Source organism: Microcaecilia unicolor, chromosome 4 (genome assembly GCF_901765095.1).
Source record: "Microcaecilia unicolor chromosome 4, aMicUni1.1, whole genome shotgun sequence".
Lineage (NCBI taxonomy): Eukaryota > Metazoa > Chordata > Amphibia > Gymnophiona > Siphonopidae > Microcaecilia > Microcaecilia unicolor.
Window position 1 is genome coordinate 42,485 of NC_044034.1, and position 19,054 is coordinate 61,538.

The window sequence follows — 19,054 nt, forward strand, 5'->3', positions numbered from 1 at the left end:
CCTCTCTCTTCTTCCCCTCATTCCCTTTCCTCCTTTCCTGAAGTTACTATTGAGGAAACTACACTTCTCCTTTCTTCCTCAAAATGTACCACCTGTTCCTCTGATCCCATTCCCACCCACCTTCTTAATGCCATCTCTCCTGCTCTTATTCCTTTTATCTGTCACATTCTCAACCTCTCACTTTCCACTGCGACTGTCCCTGCTGCCTTTAAACATGCTGTGGTCACACCTCTCCTTAAGAAGCCTTCATTCAACCCTACTTGTCCCCCTAATTACCGACCCATCTCCCTCCTTCCTTTTCTCTCCAAATTACTTGAGCGTGCTGTTCACCGCCGCTGCCTTGATTTTCTCTCCTCACATGCTATTCTTGACCCACTACAATCTGGTTTTCGCCCTCTCCACTCAACCGAAACTGCGCTTACTAAAGTCTCCAATGACCTATTACTGGCTAAATCCAGAGGTCAATATTCCATCCTCATTCTTCTTGATCTTTCAGCTGCTTTTGACACTGTCGCTCACAGCAGATTTCTCGATACCCTGTCCTCACTTGGATTCCAGGGCTCTGTCCTTTCCTGGTTCTCTTCCTACCTCTCCCTCCGCACCTTTAGTGTTCACTCTGGTGGATCCTCTTCTACTTCTATCCCTCTGCCTGTCAGCGTACCTCAGGGTTCTGTTCTTGGTCCCCTCCTCTTTTCTATCTACACTTCTTCCCTTGGTTCATTAATCTCATCCCATGGCTTTTCCTACCATCTCTATGCTGATGACTCCCAAATCTACCTTTCTACCCCTGATATCTCACCTTGCATCCAAACCAAAGTTTCAGCGTGCTTGTCTGACATTGCTGTCTGGATGTCTCAACGCCACCTGAAATTAAATATGACCAAAACTGAGCTTCTCATTTTTCCCCCCAAACCCACCTCCCCGCTCCCCCCATTTTCTATTTCTGTTGATGGCTCTCTCATTCTCCCTATCTCCTCAGCTCAAAACCTTGGGGTCATCTTTGACTCTTCTCTCTCCTTCTCTGCTCATATCCAGAAGATTGCCAAGACCTGTTGTTTCCTTCTTTACAACATCCGTAAAATCTGCCCCTTGCTTTCTGAGCACTCTACCAAAACCATCATCCGTACCCTTGTCACCTCTCGTTTAGACTACTGCAATCTGCTTCTTGCTGGCCTCCCACTTAGTCACCTCTCCCCTCTCCAGTCGGTTCAAAACTCTGCTGCCCGTCTCGTCTTCCGCCAGGGTCGCTTTACTCGTACTACCCCTCTCCTCAAGTCACTTCACTGGCTCCCTATCTGTTTTCGCATCCTGTTCAAACTTTTTCTACTAACCTATAAATGTACTCACTCTGCTGCTCCCCAGTATCTCTCCACATTCGTCCTTCCCTACACCCCTTCCCGTGCACTCCGCTCCATGGATAAATCCTTCTTATCTGTTCCCTTCTCCACTACTGCCAACTCCAGACTTCGTGCCTTCTGTCTCGCTGCACCCTACGCCTGGAATAAACTTCCTGAGCCCCTACGTCTTGCCCCATCCTTGGCCACCTTTAAATCTAGACTGAAAGCCCACCTCTTTAACATTGCTTTTGACTCGTAACCACTCGCCTCCACCTACCCTCCTCTCTTCCTTCCCGTTCACATTAATTGATTTGATTTGCTTACTTTATTTTTTGTCTATTAGATTGTAAGCTCTTTGAGCACGGACTGTCTTTCTTCTATGTTTGTGCAGCGCTGCGTACGCCTTGTAGCGCTATAGAAATGCTAAATAGTAGTAGTAGTAACTTGCTGCTGCTGTGATGGTCTATTGCCTTAAAGTGACCAGTGAGACCTCTAGTGGTAATACCACAATATAAGCACTAGAGATCTCGGCAGCCATTTTGAGGTTGCTGATCAGAATAGTGAGAATAAGTGGGTATCAAGTCCTGTCCCACTAGACCCCAGAGACCCTTGGTAAACCTGAGGATAGGATCAGCCTTTACACAGGGATTGTTCCTATTTTGGATTAGCATTAGAATGAAAGGAAGAAGACCCTGAGAGGTGGATTTTAACCAGGGAGAGGGAAGGAAGTCAATATTACATGTTGTAGGCTTCATATTGGACAAAAACTCTGTAAGTGATTTGAGTTTTGGGAAGTTGAAGGAAGACCACTGAGGGGCATCTCAGGAAGATGGAACTGGATCAGCAATCCAAAAATACTAGGACTAGGGGGCACACAATGAAGCTACAAAGTAGTAAATTTAAAATGAATTGGAGAAAATATTTCTTCATTCAACCTGTAATTAAATTCTGGAATTCATTGCCAGAGAATGTAGTAAAAGCAGTTACCTTGTGGGGGGGTTAAAAAGGTTTGGATGGCTTTCTAAGGGAAAAAGCCACAGACCATTATTAAAATGGACCTGGGGAAAATCCACTGCTTATTTCTAGAATAATCAAAAATTAGAAAAATGGCACCACTCCAGCCTAATTTTATTGAAACATACACAACTAGATAATGGATGGAGCACAACCTGCTGTATGTACCATTATATAATTAAATGGGAGTGTCTCATACTGTCACTAAAGCACCATTGAAGTACTGTATCAAAGAATGCGCTTATGTGAGGTTTTTTAATCATAGACACCCTCCAACCTCCGATAGTGCACAATTTTGCTTAATCAGTGCCTAATATTTAATGTCCAAGTGAAAAAAAATTTTTTGTTGTTTTTTTAGCACTATCGGTATATATAAAGCTTAAAAATATAGGCAGGAAAACACACTTATCTTGATATTAGAGGTTCTGAAATCCTGTTGTGGTTTAAACATCCTACGTTTTCAATTCTCATTAATCATCATTCTGTTCTAGTCCCGGTATATGCCAAGTCCCGACAGGAGCCTGTTTCGCATTTCAATGCTTTGTCAAGGGACAACTTTACATATACTTTTTCCTTTGTCTTTTCCACACATGCCATCAGAGGTCCCACTCCTGCAACCTTCTTCTTCTGAATTCCTCTGGCATTATTCTCTGGAATAATGCCAAAGCAGCTGCCAGAGGAACTCTGCCCCAATATGGCAATACTTATGTAGGGTTGGGGAGTGAGGAGGGTCTGCTGGGAGGTGACCCATTTTTGACATTTTGACTGTCAGAGGAAGGGGGAAGGAGGCAGCAGGTAGTGGGTGGTTGCCCAAATGTAGGGGCTTTTGCCATGTGGAGACCAATGGGGGGTCACTGGGGCAGGGGGCTGACACTGGGGGGGGGGCAGAAGTCAAGATTTATATCTACCCCTACAGCAGGCATTTAGACATGCCTTGGGGCAGATGTAAATTTCAACATGTATTTTTCAATACATGGATTTCCTCTGAAATGGGGCCCACCCAGAACTCTCTCTCTCCCTGGCTGTCCACACCCTCTTGATATGTGTACATACTTAGTTCCCCATGTATGAATGGCCTCTAAACAGCTTGGCCTCTCCACCATTCACATGAGCGGATGCTTCTGAAAAAGGGCTTAAATGTGAGGTACTCTGTTACTTGGGAAAGACCATTTTCCAGTTACATATCTAACCTGTGCAATCAAGACCCCTAGGAGCTGAGATCAGGTTTTGGCTATTTTGCTTTTCAAAAGGCCTGCAAAACCTGGCTATTGCAGGAAGCCTTTTCCTAATAATAGTCAAAACCATTTATCTGGGTAGCAGGAGACCAAAGCCATTCTTTGAAATTCAAAACATGCAAATCTCTCTCATGTATATTCATCACAGGTATCCTGAAAACCTGACTGGCTGTGGCCCTCGAGGACCAAATTCAGGGGCAGCTTGCAAAGAGGTATACTGGGTAACTAAGTACTTCAGAGTGGTTAAAGCAGGGCTTTTCAACCCCAGTCCACAATATGCACCCAGCCAATCAGGTTTTCAGGATACCCACAATGACCATTCGTGAGATAAATTTGCATGCTGCTACTTCCACTGTATGTAGATCTCTCTCATGCATTGTGGTTATCCTCTGTATTGCTCCATGGTGCAACCTCACCTTGAGTATTGCGTTCAGTTCTGGTTGCTGTATCTCAAAAAAAGATATAACGGAATTAGAAAAGGTTCAAAGAAGAGTTACCAAAATGATAAAGGTTATGGAACTGCTCCCATATGAGGAAAAGCTAAAGAGGTTAGGGTCTTCAGCTTGGAAAAGAGACGGCTGAGGGAGGATATGATTGAGGCCTACAAAATCCTGAATGGTGTGGAACAGGTAAAAGTGAATTGATTTTTCACTCTTTCAAAAAGTACAAAGACTAGGGGACACTCATTGAAATTACATGGAAATATGTTTTCACTCCGTTAAGCTCTGGAACTCATTGCCGGAGGATGTGGTAACTTTGGTTAGCATTTTTGGGTTTAAAAAAGGTTTGGACACATTCCTAGAGGAAAAGGCCATAGTCTGCTATTAAGACAGACATGGGGAAGCCAATGCTTGCCCTGGGATTGGTAGTATGGAATGCTGATACTATTTGGGGTTCTGAAACAAAAGTGTGTTCTAATCGAGCAAAAGTAGTGGAAACCATGCAAGACTACTCAAAAATCTTAAACATCAACAGGGAAAACTCTCTGAAATAAATCTAGCTTCGAGGCTTCATATAGCAATTCTATCGGCTATGAGATCTCCTATAGCCCAAAGCTATTCCAGATCTGTAGCACTTCAATCTTACTAATTATCTGTCTCCAATGCTATGGGGTCTTTTTTTATTATCCTATATAATAAAACTCACTCTCAACGTTGAGGATACTGACGTCAGTGTCACTTCCTTCGGGTTCGAAGGGTTCGTGGTGGTGAAGCCACCAAAATCACTGTCTCTGGGCCCCGCCCTCACGTCAAACGTTATGACGTTGATAGCGGAGCAATGGCGTCAGTGGCTTCACAACGAACAAGGACTCAGGAGATGAAGGTGGCGTGCGTTGACGAGGTGCGAAGCAATGGCGTCAGTGCCTTCACAACGACAAAGAGGTGGGTAGGGAAGGTGGGGGGTTGGGGAGGAAACCCTTGCTAGCGCCCGTTTCATTTGCTCCAGAAACGGGCCTTTTTTACTAGTTTTATTATAAACAATCTTTAAAGCAATTTTTAGCCTCTCTCTTTTTGACAGTTGCTGCTTGAGTGTTGCGGTTGTAGCGTCATCCAGCGACCTGGTTTGAAATCACCCCAGAAGCAGGTTCTGTGGAACCGAAATGCTTTTTTTTGTAGCGTTGGGAGCTTTGATTGCCATCAGCACTGTGCCAGCTTTGTGTCAGTTAAGTACTGGAGTTGCTGATTTTTACTTTTAAAATTGCTTTAAAGATTGTTTATAATAAAATAGTGAAAAAAGATATTATAGCATTGGAGACAGATTATTAATAAGATTGAAGTGCTACAGATCTGGAATAGCTTTGGGCTATAGGAGATCTCATAGCCGATAGAATTGCTATATGAAGCCTCCAAGCTATATGAAGCCCGCAACCTCGGAGTCATCTTCGACTCCTCTCTCTCCTTCTCTGCGCATATCCAGCAGATAGCCAAGTCCTGTCGCTTCTTTCTCTTTAACATCAGCAAAATTCGCCCTTTCCTCTCTGAGCACACCACCCGTACTCTCGTCCACGCTCTCATTACCTCTCGCCTTGACTACTGCAACCTACTCCTCACTGGCCTCCCACTTAGTCATCTATCCCCCCCTTCAATCTGTTCAGAACTCTGCTGCACGTCTTATATTCCGCCTGAACCGATATACTCATATCACCCCTCTTCTCAGGTCACTTCACTGGCTTCCAATCAGATACCGCATACAGTTCAAGCTTCTCCTTCTTACCTACAAATGCACTCAGTCTGCAGCCCCTCATTACCCCTTACGTTCCCGCCCGTAACCTCCGCTCACAGGACAAACCCCTCCTCTCAGTACCCTTCTCCACCACCGCCAACTCCAGGCTCCGCTCATTCTGCCTCGCCTCACCCTATGCTTGGAATCAACTTCCTGAGCTCTTACGCCAAGCCCCCTCCCTACCCATCTTCAAATCCTTGCTCAAAGCCCACCTCTTCAATGTTGCTTTCGGCACCTAACCTTTATACCTTTCAGGAAATCTAGACTGCCCCTATTTCACTGACTGTACATTTGTCCTTTAGATTGTAAGCTCCTTTGAGCAGGGACTAAATTGTACAGCGCTGCGTAACCCTAGTAGCGCTTTAGAAATGTCAAGTAGTAGTAGTAGTAGCTAGATTTATTTCAGAGTTTTTCCTGATGATGTTTAGGATTTTTGAGTAGTCTTACATGGTTTCCACTGCTTTTGCTCGATTAAAGCACTCCTTTTCATTGTTTCAGTTTCTTATTTTGGAGTGGTTTCTCTTCCTTTGTTTTCTTTTGTGACTATTTGGGGTTCTGCCAGGTACTTGTGACCTGGCTTGGCCACTATTGGAAGCAGGATACTGGACTACATAAGTAATGCCACACTGGGAAAATTTTTCCCAAGTCCATTTAGTAGTGGTTTATGGACTTGTTCTTTACGAAACCGTCTAACCCCTTTTTAAACTCTGCTAAGCTAACCGCCTTCACCACGTTCTCCGGCAACGAATTCCAGAGTTTAATTATGTGTTGGGTGAAGAAACATTTCCTCTGATTTGTTTTAAATTTACTACACTGTAGTTTCATCGCATGCCCCCTAGTCCTAGTATTTTTGGAAAGCATGAACAGACGCTTCACATCCACCTGTTCCACTCCACTCATTATTTTATATACCTCTATCATGTCTCCGCTCAGCCGTCTCTTCTCCAAGCTGAAAAGCCTTAGCCTCCTTAGTCTCTCTTCATAGAGAAGTCGTCCTATCCCCGCTATCATTTTAGTCGCCCTTCGCTGCACCTTTTCCAATTCTACTATATCTTTCTTGAGATGCGGCGACCAGAATTGAACACAATACTCAAGTTGCGGTCGCACCATGGAGTGATATAACGGCATTATTGACATCCTCACACCTGTTTTCCATACCTTTCCTAATAATACCCAACATTCTATTCGCTTTCCTAGCCGCACCAGCACACTGAACAGAAGGTTTCAGTGTATTATCGAAAACGACACCCAGATCCCTTTCTTGGTCCATAACTGCTAACGTGGAACCTTGCATGTCGTAGCTATAATTCGGGTTCTTATTTCCCACAAGCATCACCTTGCACTTGCTCACATTAAACATCATCCACCATTTAGCCGCCCAGTCTCGTAAGGTCCTTCTGTAATTTTTCACAATCCTGTCGCGAGTTAACGACTTTGAATAACTTTGTGTCATCAGCAAATTTAATTACCTCGCTAGTTACTCCCATCTCTAAATCATTTATAAATATATTAAAAAGCAGCGGTCCTAGCACAGACCCCTGAGGAACCCCACTAGCTACCCTTCTCCATTGTGAATACTGCCCATTTAATCCCACTCTCTGTTTCCTATCCTTCAGCCAGTTTTTAATCCACAATAGGACATTTCCTCCTATCCCATGACCCTCCAATTTCCTCTGTAGCCTTTCATGAGGTACCTTGTCAAATGCCTTTTGAAAATCCAGATACACAATATCAACCAGCTCCCCTTTGTCCACATGTTTGTTTACTCCTACAAAGAATTGAAGTAAATTGGTCAGGCCAGATTTCTCCACACAAAAGCCTGCTGACTTGGTCTCAGTAATCCATGTCCTTGGATGTGCTCTGTAATTTTGTTTTTTAATGGACTAGATGGACCATTGGTCTGACCCAGTTTGACTGGCTGGGTGTCCCAAGGACTGGGTTGAGAACTCCTGGGCTAAAGATGCACGTGACTTCCACAAGGAGTTTCTTTGAGGCCAGAGACATTCCCACAGGCATGGTTTGGTCAAAGTGGAACAATATGCTTATATTATGTGGAGTATTCTTCTATACCATTCTGCTGCCTGCAGAAACAGCAAATATAAGGTACCCGAGTTATATACCCTGCAGACAGTTTTCAAAGTGAAATTACTTGAGTTCAAGAACCAATGCAGGCAGTGACGATCCTAGGTCGGCTACCACCCGGGGCGGATCGCCGATGCGCACCCCCCCCCCCCCCCCAGCGCAATGCCCCCCCCCCAGGTGCATTCTTAGCTGCTGTGAGCAGCTGCGTGGCTCTCGTCTCCGCTGGCTCCCTGCTTCCTCTGCCCCGGAACAGGAAGTAATCTGTTCCGGAGCAGAGGGAGCAGGGAACCAGCGGAGCCGACAGGCAGCGTGCACCTTGGCGGACTGCCCCGCCCCGCTGAATGCAGGAATATATTAAACACCTGAAAAATCCTATCAACACATTTCTGAAGCAAGTATTGGTCTCATCTAGAAAACCTCATACCAGCTACATTACCTAAAATCCACAAATTTGGGAACTCTGGCAGACCAGTCCTATCTGGTATTGGCACAATCAGAATCTCACACTCCTGGTACACAAGAGAAAGGATTGGGGAATGCGTGCTGTCCTGTAAGAGACTCTGTCCTGCAGATCCACAATGAATGTGCAAGAAATTAATCTGCAGATATTACAGGCTCAATATTGGGACTGTTCTCTACTTATTGGTAGGTGTTAATTATATTAATGTTTGTGTTAAAATATTTTAATTGTGCTTAATGTTATATTTGATTGCTAGTTATTATTTTTACTTGGGAATGATGCTTTAACACTTATTGAATGATGGGAGCATCAGAGCTGGAAACACCATTCGGGACAGACTCCTACATAAGCCTTTCTAGACCAGTGAGGAACTGGAGACTACAGTCTGGAAGCCAGTGCTGCATGATTAGGGTTTTCTTGCTCTAACAAGCATATACCAACGTTAATCTAATTGGACATTAAACAGTGTTTCACACACACAGGGAACCAGTTCAAAGCATCAAACTGAACCTCCTTACCTGTCTGGGAGTTGATGAGGAAGTTGGGATCTTGCTGCAGAAGACGGTAGGTTAATCTGCTGTTCTGACCAGAGTCCCTGTCCGTGGCTGTCACTCTGCCCACTCCAGTGCCAGGTGGCTGGTTCTCGGTGATGGTAAAGAAATATCTGTCCTCATTCAGTTTAGGTGCATTGTCATTTTCATCAGTGATGGACACTCGAACTGTTGATGTTCCTGTCTTCTTCTGGTCATTCCCACCACTGGATGCCAGTACAGTCAGGATGTAGAGGTCTTTGGTTTCTCTGTCCAGCATGCTCTTTACAAACAGCCATCCACTTTCTGGCACAATGCCAAAGCTAGCAGCATCACCATCTGCACGCAGGTGGTATGTGATGTGAGAGCCTGCGGGGTCCTGAGGGCGCGCACGGACCTGCAAGAAACGCATGTTGACTGCTGTAGCCTCTGTCACCTCCACACGATAGGTTAGTGTGTCAAAGATGGGGCCACTGTCGTTTTCAGCCTGCACATATATCAACAATGTGAAGCTAGAACTGAGCTGGGGAATGCCACCATCCCTTGCCACAATCTTCAACTCATAGCTAGCACTGTTCTCATAGTGCAACATCCCAATTAATCGAACCTTCCCTGAGGAGCGCTCAAGGCTGAACATGCGGTCACCACCTGACACAAGATCAAACTGCACATGCCCATTGGGTCCGCTGTCACTGTCCTTGACATGAAGCGTGTAGACTGTGGTGCCCAGCTCTGTAGCTTCAGGAAGCAGAATGGAGTCTGAGGGTGATGGGAAGGAAGGAGCATTATCATTAATGTCAGACACAGTAATTTTCACCCTGGTGTTGCTGTAAGCAGGGGGAGAACCGCTGTGTGCCTGGATCTCCAGCATGATAGTAGACTGACTCTCATGGTCCAAAGCAAGGCTGGTGTGAATGTGGCCCGTGCTGGAGTCAATAGAGAAATAAGCATTGGGATCCCCTGCAGAGATGGAGTAAAAAACAGCATCGGCGAGCCCTAAAAGAGAGCAAAAGAAAAGATGAATAAACCAGGTAGGAGCAGTAACGAAGAAGACACAATGAACTTGGCAGAGTGGAGTGATCTATTGGTTCCAGCAGAAGGCTGAAACCTGTTGGGCATATTACTTCACCCTCCATTATCTGAACTACTAACTTACAGCGTCTTTTACTAAGGAGCGCTCGCGTTAAAATTGGGCGAACGCTAAAAGTTGGAGATGCCAATGCATTCCTATGGGCATCTCGAACGTTTAGCGCACGCCAAAAACGTGAGCGCGCCTTAGTAAAAGATGCCCCTATGTTTGGAGCCTTCACACTTCTGAGATTACAGAGTGAAAAGGAAGTCAAATAGAGAAACAGTGATATAATCTCTTGGGAATCTCACAGCTTTGCTCCACGCTGGCATTCTCCCTGGTTTCTTTAATAAAATAATTTTTAAAATGACAAATTAATAAGGTTAGTTATCCAGAAAACGTAGTCATGGATGTTATGGCAATTACAGAGTAAAGAATTAAAGCCATATGAACTAGCATCACGCTAAAGTCAGCTTCACGTACTCACACGCAGACTAGGCAGTCATCAACAAGAGGGGGATCAAAACATTGATGTTTGGGGAGGGAGGGCGAGATATGTGGACTACATTTATGCAGGTTCCAGCTGAACATCCTGCATAAGTTCTGGTGGCCAGCCGCAGTTGCGTGTGGCCCAAATACTCAATGCCAGTGTCTGCACATGGCCCAGTATTGAATATTCAGGGCTACATTAGCCTATGACGGTCAACATTTAAAAAAAAAAACACTGACTACTACTAGCTGAATATTGACTGAAAAGTGTTTTTGGGAGGAGAAAGTGCTCTTTCATTTTAACAAAGTTTTACATTGTCAGCTGGTGGTAAATCTTGACTTCCTGCTTTTTGAAAAAATAAATACAGGGTCAACCTCTACTGCGTAAAAAGAAAAGAAGACCATATGAACGCTTGATTATTAGCAAAACAGAGATTCTTTGGGTACCTAACACAAGTGGACAAATACCTGACTTAATACGTTTTGGGAAGTAAGAACGCTCCCTAAAATCACAGGACAGGAATCTTGGGATACTACTAGACTCATCACTCGCTCTGATCTCACAAATTCAAACAACCTTAACAAATTGTCTCTATCACCTGCGGCAGCTATGAAATCTCTCTCCATATATTGATAAGACAAGTCTTAGCACAGTGATTCATGCCATGATAAAATCATAACTAGACTACTGTAAAATGAAGATACTTACCTGTAGCAGGTATTCTTCGAGGGCAGCAAGCCTTATATTCTCACAAGTGGGTGACGACAACTGCGTCGCCTGGTCTGGGACTTATGACAAGCGTACGTAGACCTTTGTGGAGTGCGAGACATGCTCCACCCTGCATGTGTGAGTGCCTTCTCCCCCGCCATAAGAACGCAGTCACCTTAGTTATATACTACAGCAAAAAGGTAAAAATAAGAAAGGAGACAACTCCAAGGGGAAGTGAGAGGGACTTTGAGAATATAAGGCCTGCTGTCCTTGGAAAATATCTGTTACAGGTAAGTATCTTCGCTTTCTTCGAGGACAAGCAGGCCTGCCTATATTCACAAGTGGGGAATCCCTAGCATCCAGGCTCACCGAAAACAACAAGCATTGGTCAATCAGGCCTTGCGATGGTGAGGACAAAAAACAGAGATCAACCTGAAACCATATTACATACTGAGTGAGTGTGCACCCTGCAACAGAATAAAACAGGCCTAGGGGGGTGGAGCTGGATTCTAGACCCCAGTACCACAGGAGGGGGTTGCAAGATGGGGTATCCGGGGGGAATATGTTAGAGGTAACCACATGCTAAAACTTTGGCTGCAGAGAACAACCAACCTGTAGCTGAGTTACACACTGGCTATTCCTTGAGCTTAAAACAGAGGGAGGAGGATGGGGGTGGGGACATTAATTTGATAAAACGAACCATCTTAGACTTAAGTTAGGCCTGTTACCATGACCACATTATGTATATGACAATGTGTGTATTAGTATTAGAAGATTCATCTGAAATATGTTTATGGTGAAAATAAAGACATTTCTTTAAAAAAAAATAGCCAAATCAATCAATCAAGATTGAAGAAATATTGGTAATTAGAGGCGAAGTTCTTCTAGGGTTTTCAAAGTGGTGGGAGTGGATGTGGGCCCTCTTCAGAAAAGCGGGAACAGGGAAGAAGTGGGAAACTACAGGCCAGTAAGCCTCACGTTAGTGGTAGGAAAAATAATGGAGTCGCTGCTGATGGAAAAGATAGTTAACGTTCTACAATCTGAGGCAACAAGGCTTTACCAAAAGAAAATCCTGCCAAATAAATCTGATTGATTTCTTTGACTGGGTGACCAAAGAACTGGATAAAGGACATGCTCTAGATGTAATCTACTTGGATATCAGCAAAGCCTTTCATACGGTTCCTCACAGAAGACACATGAAGAAGCTGAGAAGGATGAACTTAGGACCCAAAATGCTGAACTGGATTGGAAACTGGTTGACAGACAGTTGACTGAGGATGGTGGTGGAGGTAAACGGAATCTGCTCGGAGGAAAGGAAGACGAGCAGTGGAGTGCCACAAATATATGTGTGAGAGACATTGCTGAAAGTTTAGAAGGAAACGTCTTTCATTTTACGGATGTCATGAAGGGAGTAGAAACCATGAGAAGAGATCTCCAAAAATGAGAAGAGTGGTCAAAGGTCTGACAGTTAAAATTTAATGCGAAGAACATATGTGACCCCAATTGTTGTTCCTGGATAGTGATATAGTGATTTAGGAACTGAAATTATAGTTGGGGAGATTTGGAGTTTGGGGGGCATAAAATATGGAAAAGGATAATGGAAACTATTTGGTATTCATTATGTTGTTCCAGTTCTTTCTGATGTATTGGTTGCATATGATATGGTTGTTTTTTTTGTTTTTATATTTGATGAAAATGTACTGGTGGTTTCTAAATAAAATAAATTATTTAAAAAATAATAATAATGTGAAGAAGTGTAGAGTGATGCACTTGGGGTGCAGAAATCCAAAGGAGATGTATGAGATAGGAGGAGAGAGATTGTTAAGTGCAGCTAAGGACAGGGACCTTGGGGTGATGATGTCTGAGGTGATAAAACAATACACAAGTACATAAGTGTTGCCATACTGGGAAAGACCAAAGGTCCATCAAGCCCAGCATCCTGTTTCCAACAGTGGCCAATCCAGGTCACAAATACCCGGCAAGATCCCAAAATGTACAGAACATTTTATACTGCTTATCCCAGAAATAGTGGATTTTCCCCAAGTCCATTTAATAACGGTCTATGAACTTTTCCTTTAGGAAGCCGTCCAAACCATTTTTAAACTCCGCTAAGCTAACTGCCTTTAACCACATTCTCAGGCAACGAATTCCAGAGTTTAATTACACATTGAGTGAAGAAAACCTTTCTCCGATTCGTTTTAAATTTACTACATTGTAGCTTCATTGCATGCTCCCTAGTCCTAGTACTTGTGACTAGGCAGTGGCCATGGCCAGAAGGACGCTATAATAATAATAATAATAATAACAAACACGTCTTATATTCTGCATGCTCCCAGTATGAGTTCAACATGGATTACAATCAGAAGCAATTTAGATTGTAAGCTCCTTTGAGCAGGGACTGTCCTTCTATGTTAAATTGTACAGCGCTGCGTAACCCTAGTAGCGCTTTAGAAATGTCAAGTAGTAGTAGCAGTAGTAGATCAATTACCCTGGAAGTTTGCACAAATTCAAAAAATTATCAAATCAGCATAACTATCTTTTCTTATGCAGATTAAAATTTAAGAATAAAACGGTTTTTAGTGCTTTTCTAAAAAGAAGATAATTTGATGGGTAAAGAGTTCCATTTATCTGCTGCCAGGTATGAAAAAGAAGACATACCCCCTCCCCTTTTACAAAGCCTCGCTAGACACAGTCCACTGGGTTGTGTCGGCATTGTAAAAAGGGTGTGGGGATAAATTTTGGATAGTTTCATTCTTTTAGGACTAACCTTAATAGTTTCTGGCAGATTGTTTTAACGCTTGATCTGTAAGATGAATCAAATCCACCTTATAGGGAGGGGCCATTCCATGAACAATTTTACATATTAAACAGCACAACTTGAAAGTAACTCTTGCCTTAATAGTGAGCCAGTGTGATTCAACAAAATAGGCTGACACCCTACCAAATCTACAAAAAGAATAAACCAGGTGACTAGCTGTATTCTGACTTGTTTGTAGTTTCTTCTGGATTAAATTTCAACACCCCAAATATACTAGGATGTACAGAGAGGGGTATAACCAGCAGAAGAAATGGTGCTGTTGATCCTGTAGAAGTCACTGATGAGTCCTCCCTTGGAGTATTATGTTAATTTTGGAGGCCATGCCTTGCTAAGGATATAAAAAGACTTGAAGCATTCAGAGAAAAGTGAAAAACATGACATGGGGGTCTGTGCCAAGAGATGTCTGAAGAGAAACTAGATGAACTGAAGCTGTATACCCTGGAGGAAATGAACTGAAAGACAGTGGTGATAAGTTAGTTACTGACATTCAAATATTTGAAGTGTATATGAGAACTGACATAGCTGACTGGAAATACTGTAGGAAATGTGTAAGAGCACGGACAGAAATCACTGGAAATGCTGTAGAAAACACTATGGGAAGTGTGTAAGAGATGTGAAAAAGGTCTGAGGAAACACTATGGGAAGTGTGCAAGAGGTGTGACATATATTAGGAAACACTATGGGAAGTGTGTAAGAGATGTGAAAAAGGTCTGAGGAAACACTATGGGAAATGTGTAAGAGATGTGAAAAAGGTCTGAGGAAACACTATGGGAAGTGTGCAAGAGATGAGAAAAAGGTCTAAGGAAACACTATGGGAAGTGTGTAAGAGATGTGAAAAAGGTCTGAGGAAACACTATGGGAAGTGTGTAAGAGATGTGAAAAAGGTCTGAGGAAACACTATGGGAAGTGTGTAAGAGATGTGAAACAGGTCTCAGGAAACACTATGGGAAGTGTGCAAGAGGTGTGACATATATTAGGAAACACTATGGGAAGTGTGTAAGAGATGTGAAAAAGGTCTGAGGAAACACTATGGGAAGTGTGCAAGAGGTGTGACATATATTAGGAAACACTATGGGAAGTGTGCAAGAGATGAGAAAAAGGTCTAAGGAAACACTATGGGAAGTGTGTAAGAGATGTGAAAAAGGTCTGAGGAAACTCTATGGGAAGTGTGTAAGAGATGTGAAAAAGGTCTGAGGAAACACTATGGGAAGTGTGTAAGATATGTGACAGATCTCAGGAAACACTATGGGAAGTGTGTAAGAACAATGACAGAGGTCACAGGAAACACACTGGATAAGTTTTTTTTAGATTTCTGGCTTTTCATTTGTAACTGTCAGTGTCTTGATTTTCTATTTCAGGCTCTTTCCTTCAATCTGTAACATTTGCACTGAAATGGAATAAAATCGCCCTTTCCTCTCTGTCTGCTGTTATTTATATATCCATTTCTCTTCTTATGGAAAGAATGTTTTTCTGCACTGAAGCCAAACAGACTTGCTCAATTTTCCATGGAGTACATATGAATTAATTTTAATCCTGGCAACCTTTAAATAATTTTCTTGTGTTGCAGTGTGGATCTCACCACTGCTGTTGGAGGCCTTGTCTGTTGTGTGGGTGAACTTTTAAAGATCTGACAGGTATTTGTGAACTAAACTAGCCACTGTCAGAAACAGGATGCTGAGCTCAATGGATCTTGGTCTGACTCAGCATGATTTCTCTTATATTTTCATGCTTTTGTAATCTGTTCAGAGCTGTGAGTGTGAATCCTGACCTTCCTGCTCTGGGATGTATGAATCCTGCTGGTCAGTCAGAGTACTGGCCCTTGTACTTTGTGGGTCTTGCTGTAGTCAGAGGGTGTGAGTGTGAACTCTGACATTAGTGTCCTGGGGTACAATCAAGCCACTATACTCTGGGGTTGGAAAGGTGAATCTTGGCACTATTATACTGCCCAGAAGATGGAAGTGTCAATATTTTTATGAGAAAAAAAATATACGACAGATAGGAATTTCAAGGACAATCCAGCTGGTAGAGAGCAAAGGAAGGCCTGTTCCTTTCTGCCATCTCCGGTGCTGATGAGAGGAGATCGAGAGTCCTGGCACTTTTGCTCAGACCCTGCAATGCTGAAGGGAGCGAGCTGGGTGTCCTGGTGATGGTCTGTGAACCCTGCTGTGTGGAGGGAGGAAGCTTTTGAATCCTGATGCATGGATTCTACTGTGTTGATATAAAGAAACAGAATTTTACCTGGTGGGTTTCGTGCATGGACTGTGCCCACACTGGTCCCTCTTTGGACATCCTCGGGCACAGTGAAGAAGTACTGGGTTTGCTCAAAGATGGGGGGTGACACAGAACCTGGCACAATGCTGATGTTCACCCTGGCATGGACTTGGGCAGATAAACCTCCTCCATCGTGTGCAGATATAAGCAGCTGAATCAGCGAGTTAGCTTTTCCATTCAAGGCCCAAGATAAAGAAATCACTCCTAGAATATGAGCAGAAATAGAAGAAAACCAGGTCAGTGTGAGGAACCACCGTCCACAGCTCAGCATCTGCAGGACATGCAGAGTGTCAGCACTAATATCCTCGTCCTGCTGCCCTACGTGGCTAGTTCTGGTGCTTTGGCACGAAGTTCAGCTCAGATACTCTGAGCTATTTGTAGAAACCAGAACTGCAGCAAACTGGAATTACATTCTTGCTCATTAAATGTTCAAGACAACGCCAAGGGGTCCTTTCACTACAGTGCAGTACAGTTTTACACTTACCATGCATTAGCTGCAAAAACCAGTGCAGGTTAAGTGCAAAGTCTATGTGGTGAACACAGGGGACATGGCCACCGTCTGCCCTGCATTTTCCGCACACGCACTGCATTACCAGAGAGTGCAGGAGCACCAATGCTATTTGTCACTACAGGTAATGCAATGCCAGCCTACATCCAATAAATAAATAATCAGATCGACTGCAGCATGCACCCCCATCCAAAGCCCCTCCACATCTGATCCCCCTCCCAACACCTGTAACAGATCCCCCTCTCTAATTCCCTCAACTCCCTGGATCTGATTACCCTGATGAGCCCATCCCCGAAATCCATGCCCCTCTCAAGCTCCCCAGGTAAATGTCCTCCACCCCCAGCCCCTTATGGCCCCCTACCACCCCTCAGATTTACCCAGAGATGAGCCCTGGTAATTTATTTATGTATTTGTACACTTGATATATGGCAGAATTGATTCAAAACATGCGACACTGCGGTTCACAATAAAAACATTTTTAATTTATAACGATTTTTATTGATCATTCCACAGATTAACAAAATCAACAGATTAAGCATGGTACAAAGCTTGTAACATATGCATTTGAAACCTTAAACTGTAAGATCTATCATCAGCTTTTCAGCATTTTCCCCTTATTGTTTAACCCAATCCCCCACCTCCCTTCCACATCTGTTGGTTTCAATTTCGCCCGTCATGCAGTAGTATCAGCAAGACTTATCAACTTCTTGTACGATAGAGGGGTTCAATGTCCTTCCAGATCACATAGGATATTCCCCTCTTTATATGTCTAGTGGTATTGTTTATCTGCAAAGATATAATTGTCTTCTTTGTTATCTCACCTCTTCTCCCCTTCTACCTTGCCCATAAAAACATTTTTAACAGTACTGACACCATGGTGAACGGGGGAAGGGATGACACAGAGGGGGAAAGGAGGGGAGTGGAAAGAAGAGGAAGGGAAATAAAGGAGGAAAAACCGACATAAGTAAGGGCAGAGAGAACAGGTCAAGAACTAATCAAAGGAATCAGAAAACAATCAAGACTTGAGAAGCGACTTAAAGGCTTCAGTGGGCGCAGGAGCCCTGAGAGCAGAAGGAAGAGAGTTTAGGGCCTAAATAGCTAAACGCAGTGTCACGAGAAAGGGTAAGATGGGAGTGTAGAAGGAGACTGGACACAAGTACTCCAGTGGGCTAGTACAGGAACTGCCCTTCTCTGTTCTTGCCCATCCAGCTCCAGGAAGCAAAATGACCACCAGTGGTAGCCTCGCAATACTACCGCTAAGGAACATCCTTCGATATAAAGAGTCTCTGAGCTGCTACTCCATTTTTCTAGCATGCATCAACACAGATTTAAGGAGGATTTCTGTTTTAAGAAAGTGTAACTCATTTAACCTATCGTCTGAAGTAAGTGTAACGTGTGAATCTGAAAAAAGCTATTGCCTTGGCTGGGTTTTTTTTCATTCCAAGTTGGTGTTGACCTATTTGAACCACTTAAGCTGATTATTAACTCTTCCCTTCAAAGTAGGGTATTTCCAGAACAGTTGAAGGAATTGTTGGTCCATCCTATATTTGAGAGGCAGAATTTGGATATCGGTAACGATGGATCATATCGACCAATGTTTATGTAACCCAGGTCTCACCTGTGTGCTAGCTCCAGCCCCAGGCCACACAAAACAAACTTTACAGTCTCCGTTCATTCTCAGGCCCCACACCTCACTTCCAGTCCAATTATAGTTGAGATGGGGTGGGTCAGGGTCCGAATGAGATGATCCACTTCGGGACTAGTTACACCCCACTCTGATGCCAGAAGAGCCGGTATTTCTAAGCTTAGCTCTCCTGAAGCCAGGCATACATACTCCAACATTGTACCAGACATGAGTATACCCGTCTCCAGACCTTTGGACACTGTCCACATCAAACTACCCTTCAAGGGCTGCAGGAACTCTTCAGTCGTGGTGTCGCTTCCACAGGCACTGGGGCAGCTCTCACCCACATTATGATGGCTTCCTCCTGAGGTAGGACCACTTCTGATGGCGAAAGTCGCCAATGCCATCTTCGACCCCAGATAATGTCTAGCTGGGGTTCAGGACTACTCTCCAACTTAGAAGATGAGGATAAAGGGAGGCTGCTACTAGTCTCTTCCTCTCCCTCACTTCCCCAAGTCTTTTTACGTGGCTCTGCGGGTTCACGGTCTCCTGCCTTTCCCAAAATGGGAGCCAGATCTTCTATCCAGTTCCAAACTGGGACACCCTTTGCAGGGTCCACCTACACTGATGCCGTCATCCCCTCATTGGGGTCTCTCCCTGAGGAACTCTCTGACCCAGCTCGACT

The 19,054-nt window shown here is 43.8% G+C and overlaps 1 protein-coding gene across 1 annotated transcript in view; it reads right to left on the bottom strand.

The window, feature by feature from the left end:
• LOC115468178 (protocadherin-16-like) overlaps positions 1 to 18,776 on the bottom strand; it is a gene marked incomplete at its 3' end in the record, with an annotated part of 53,163 nt that extends 34,387 nt beyond the window's left edge. The window contains exons 1-3 of the mRNA XM_030199715.1: positions 18,593 to 18,776; positions 16,205 to 16,441; positions 8,870 to 9,877 (exon numbers count right to left, since the gene is read on the bottom strand). Coding sequence (XP_030055575.1) covers positions 8,870 to 9,877; positions 16,205 to 16,441; positions 18,593 to 18,776 — 1,429 coding nt within the window. The remainder of the gene's footprint in view (positions 1 to 8,869; positions 9,878 to 16,204; positions 16,442 to 18,592) is intronic.
• Positions 18,777 to 19,054: the final 278 nt, after the last annotated feature.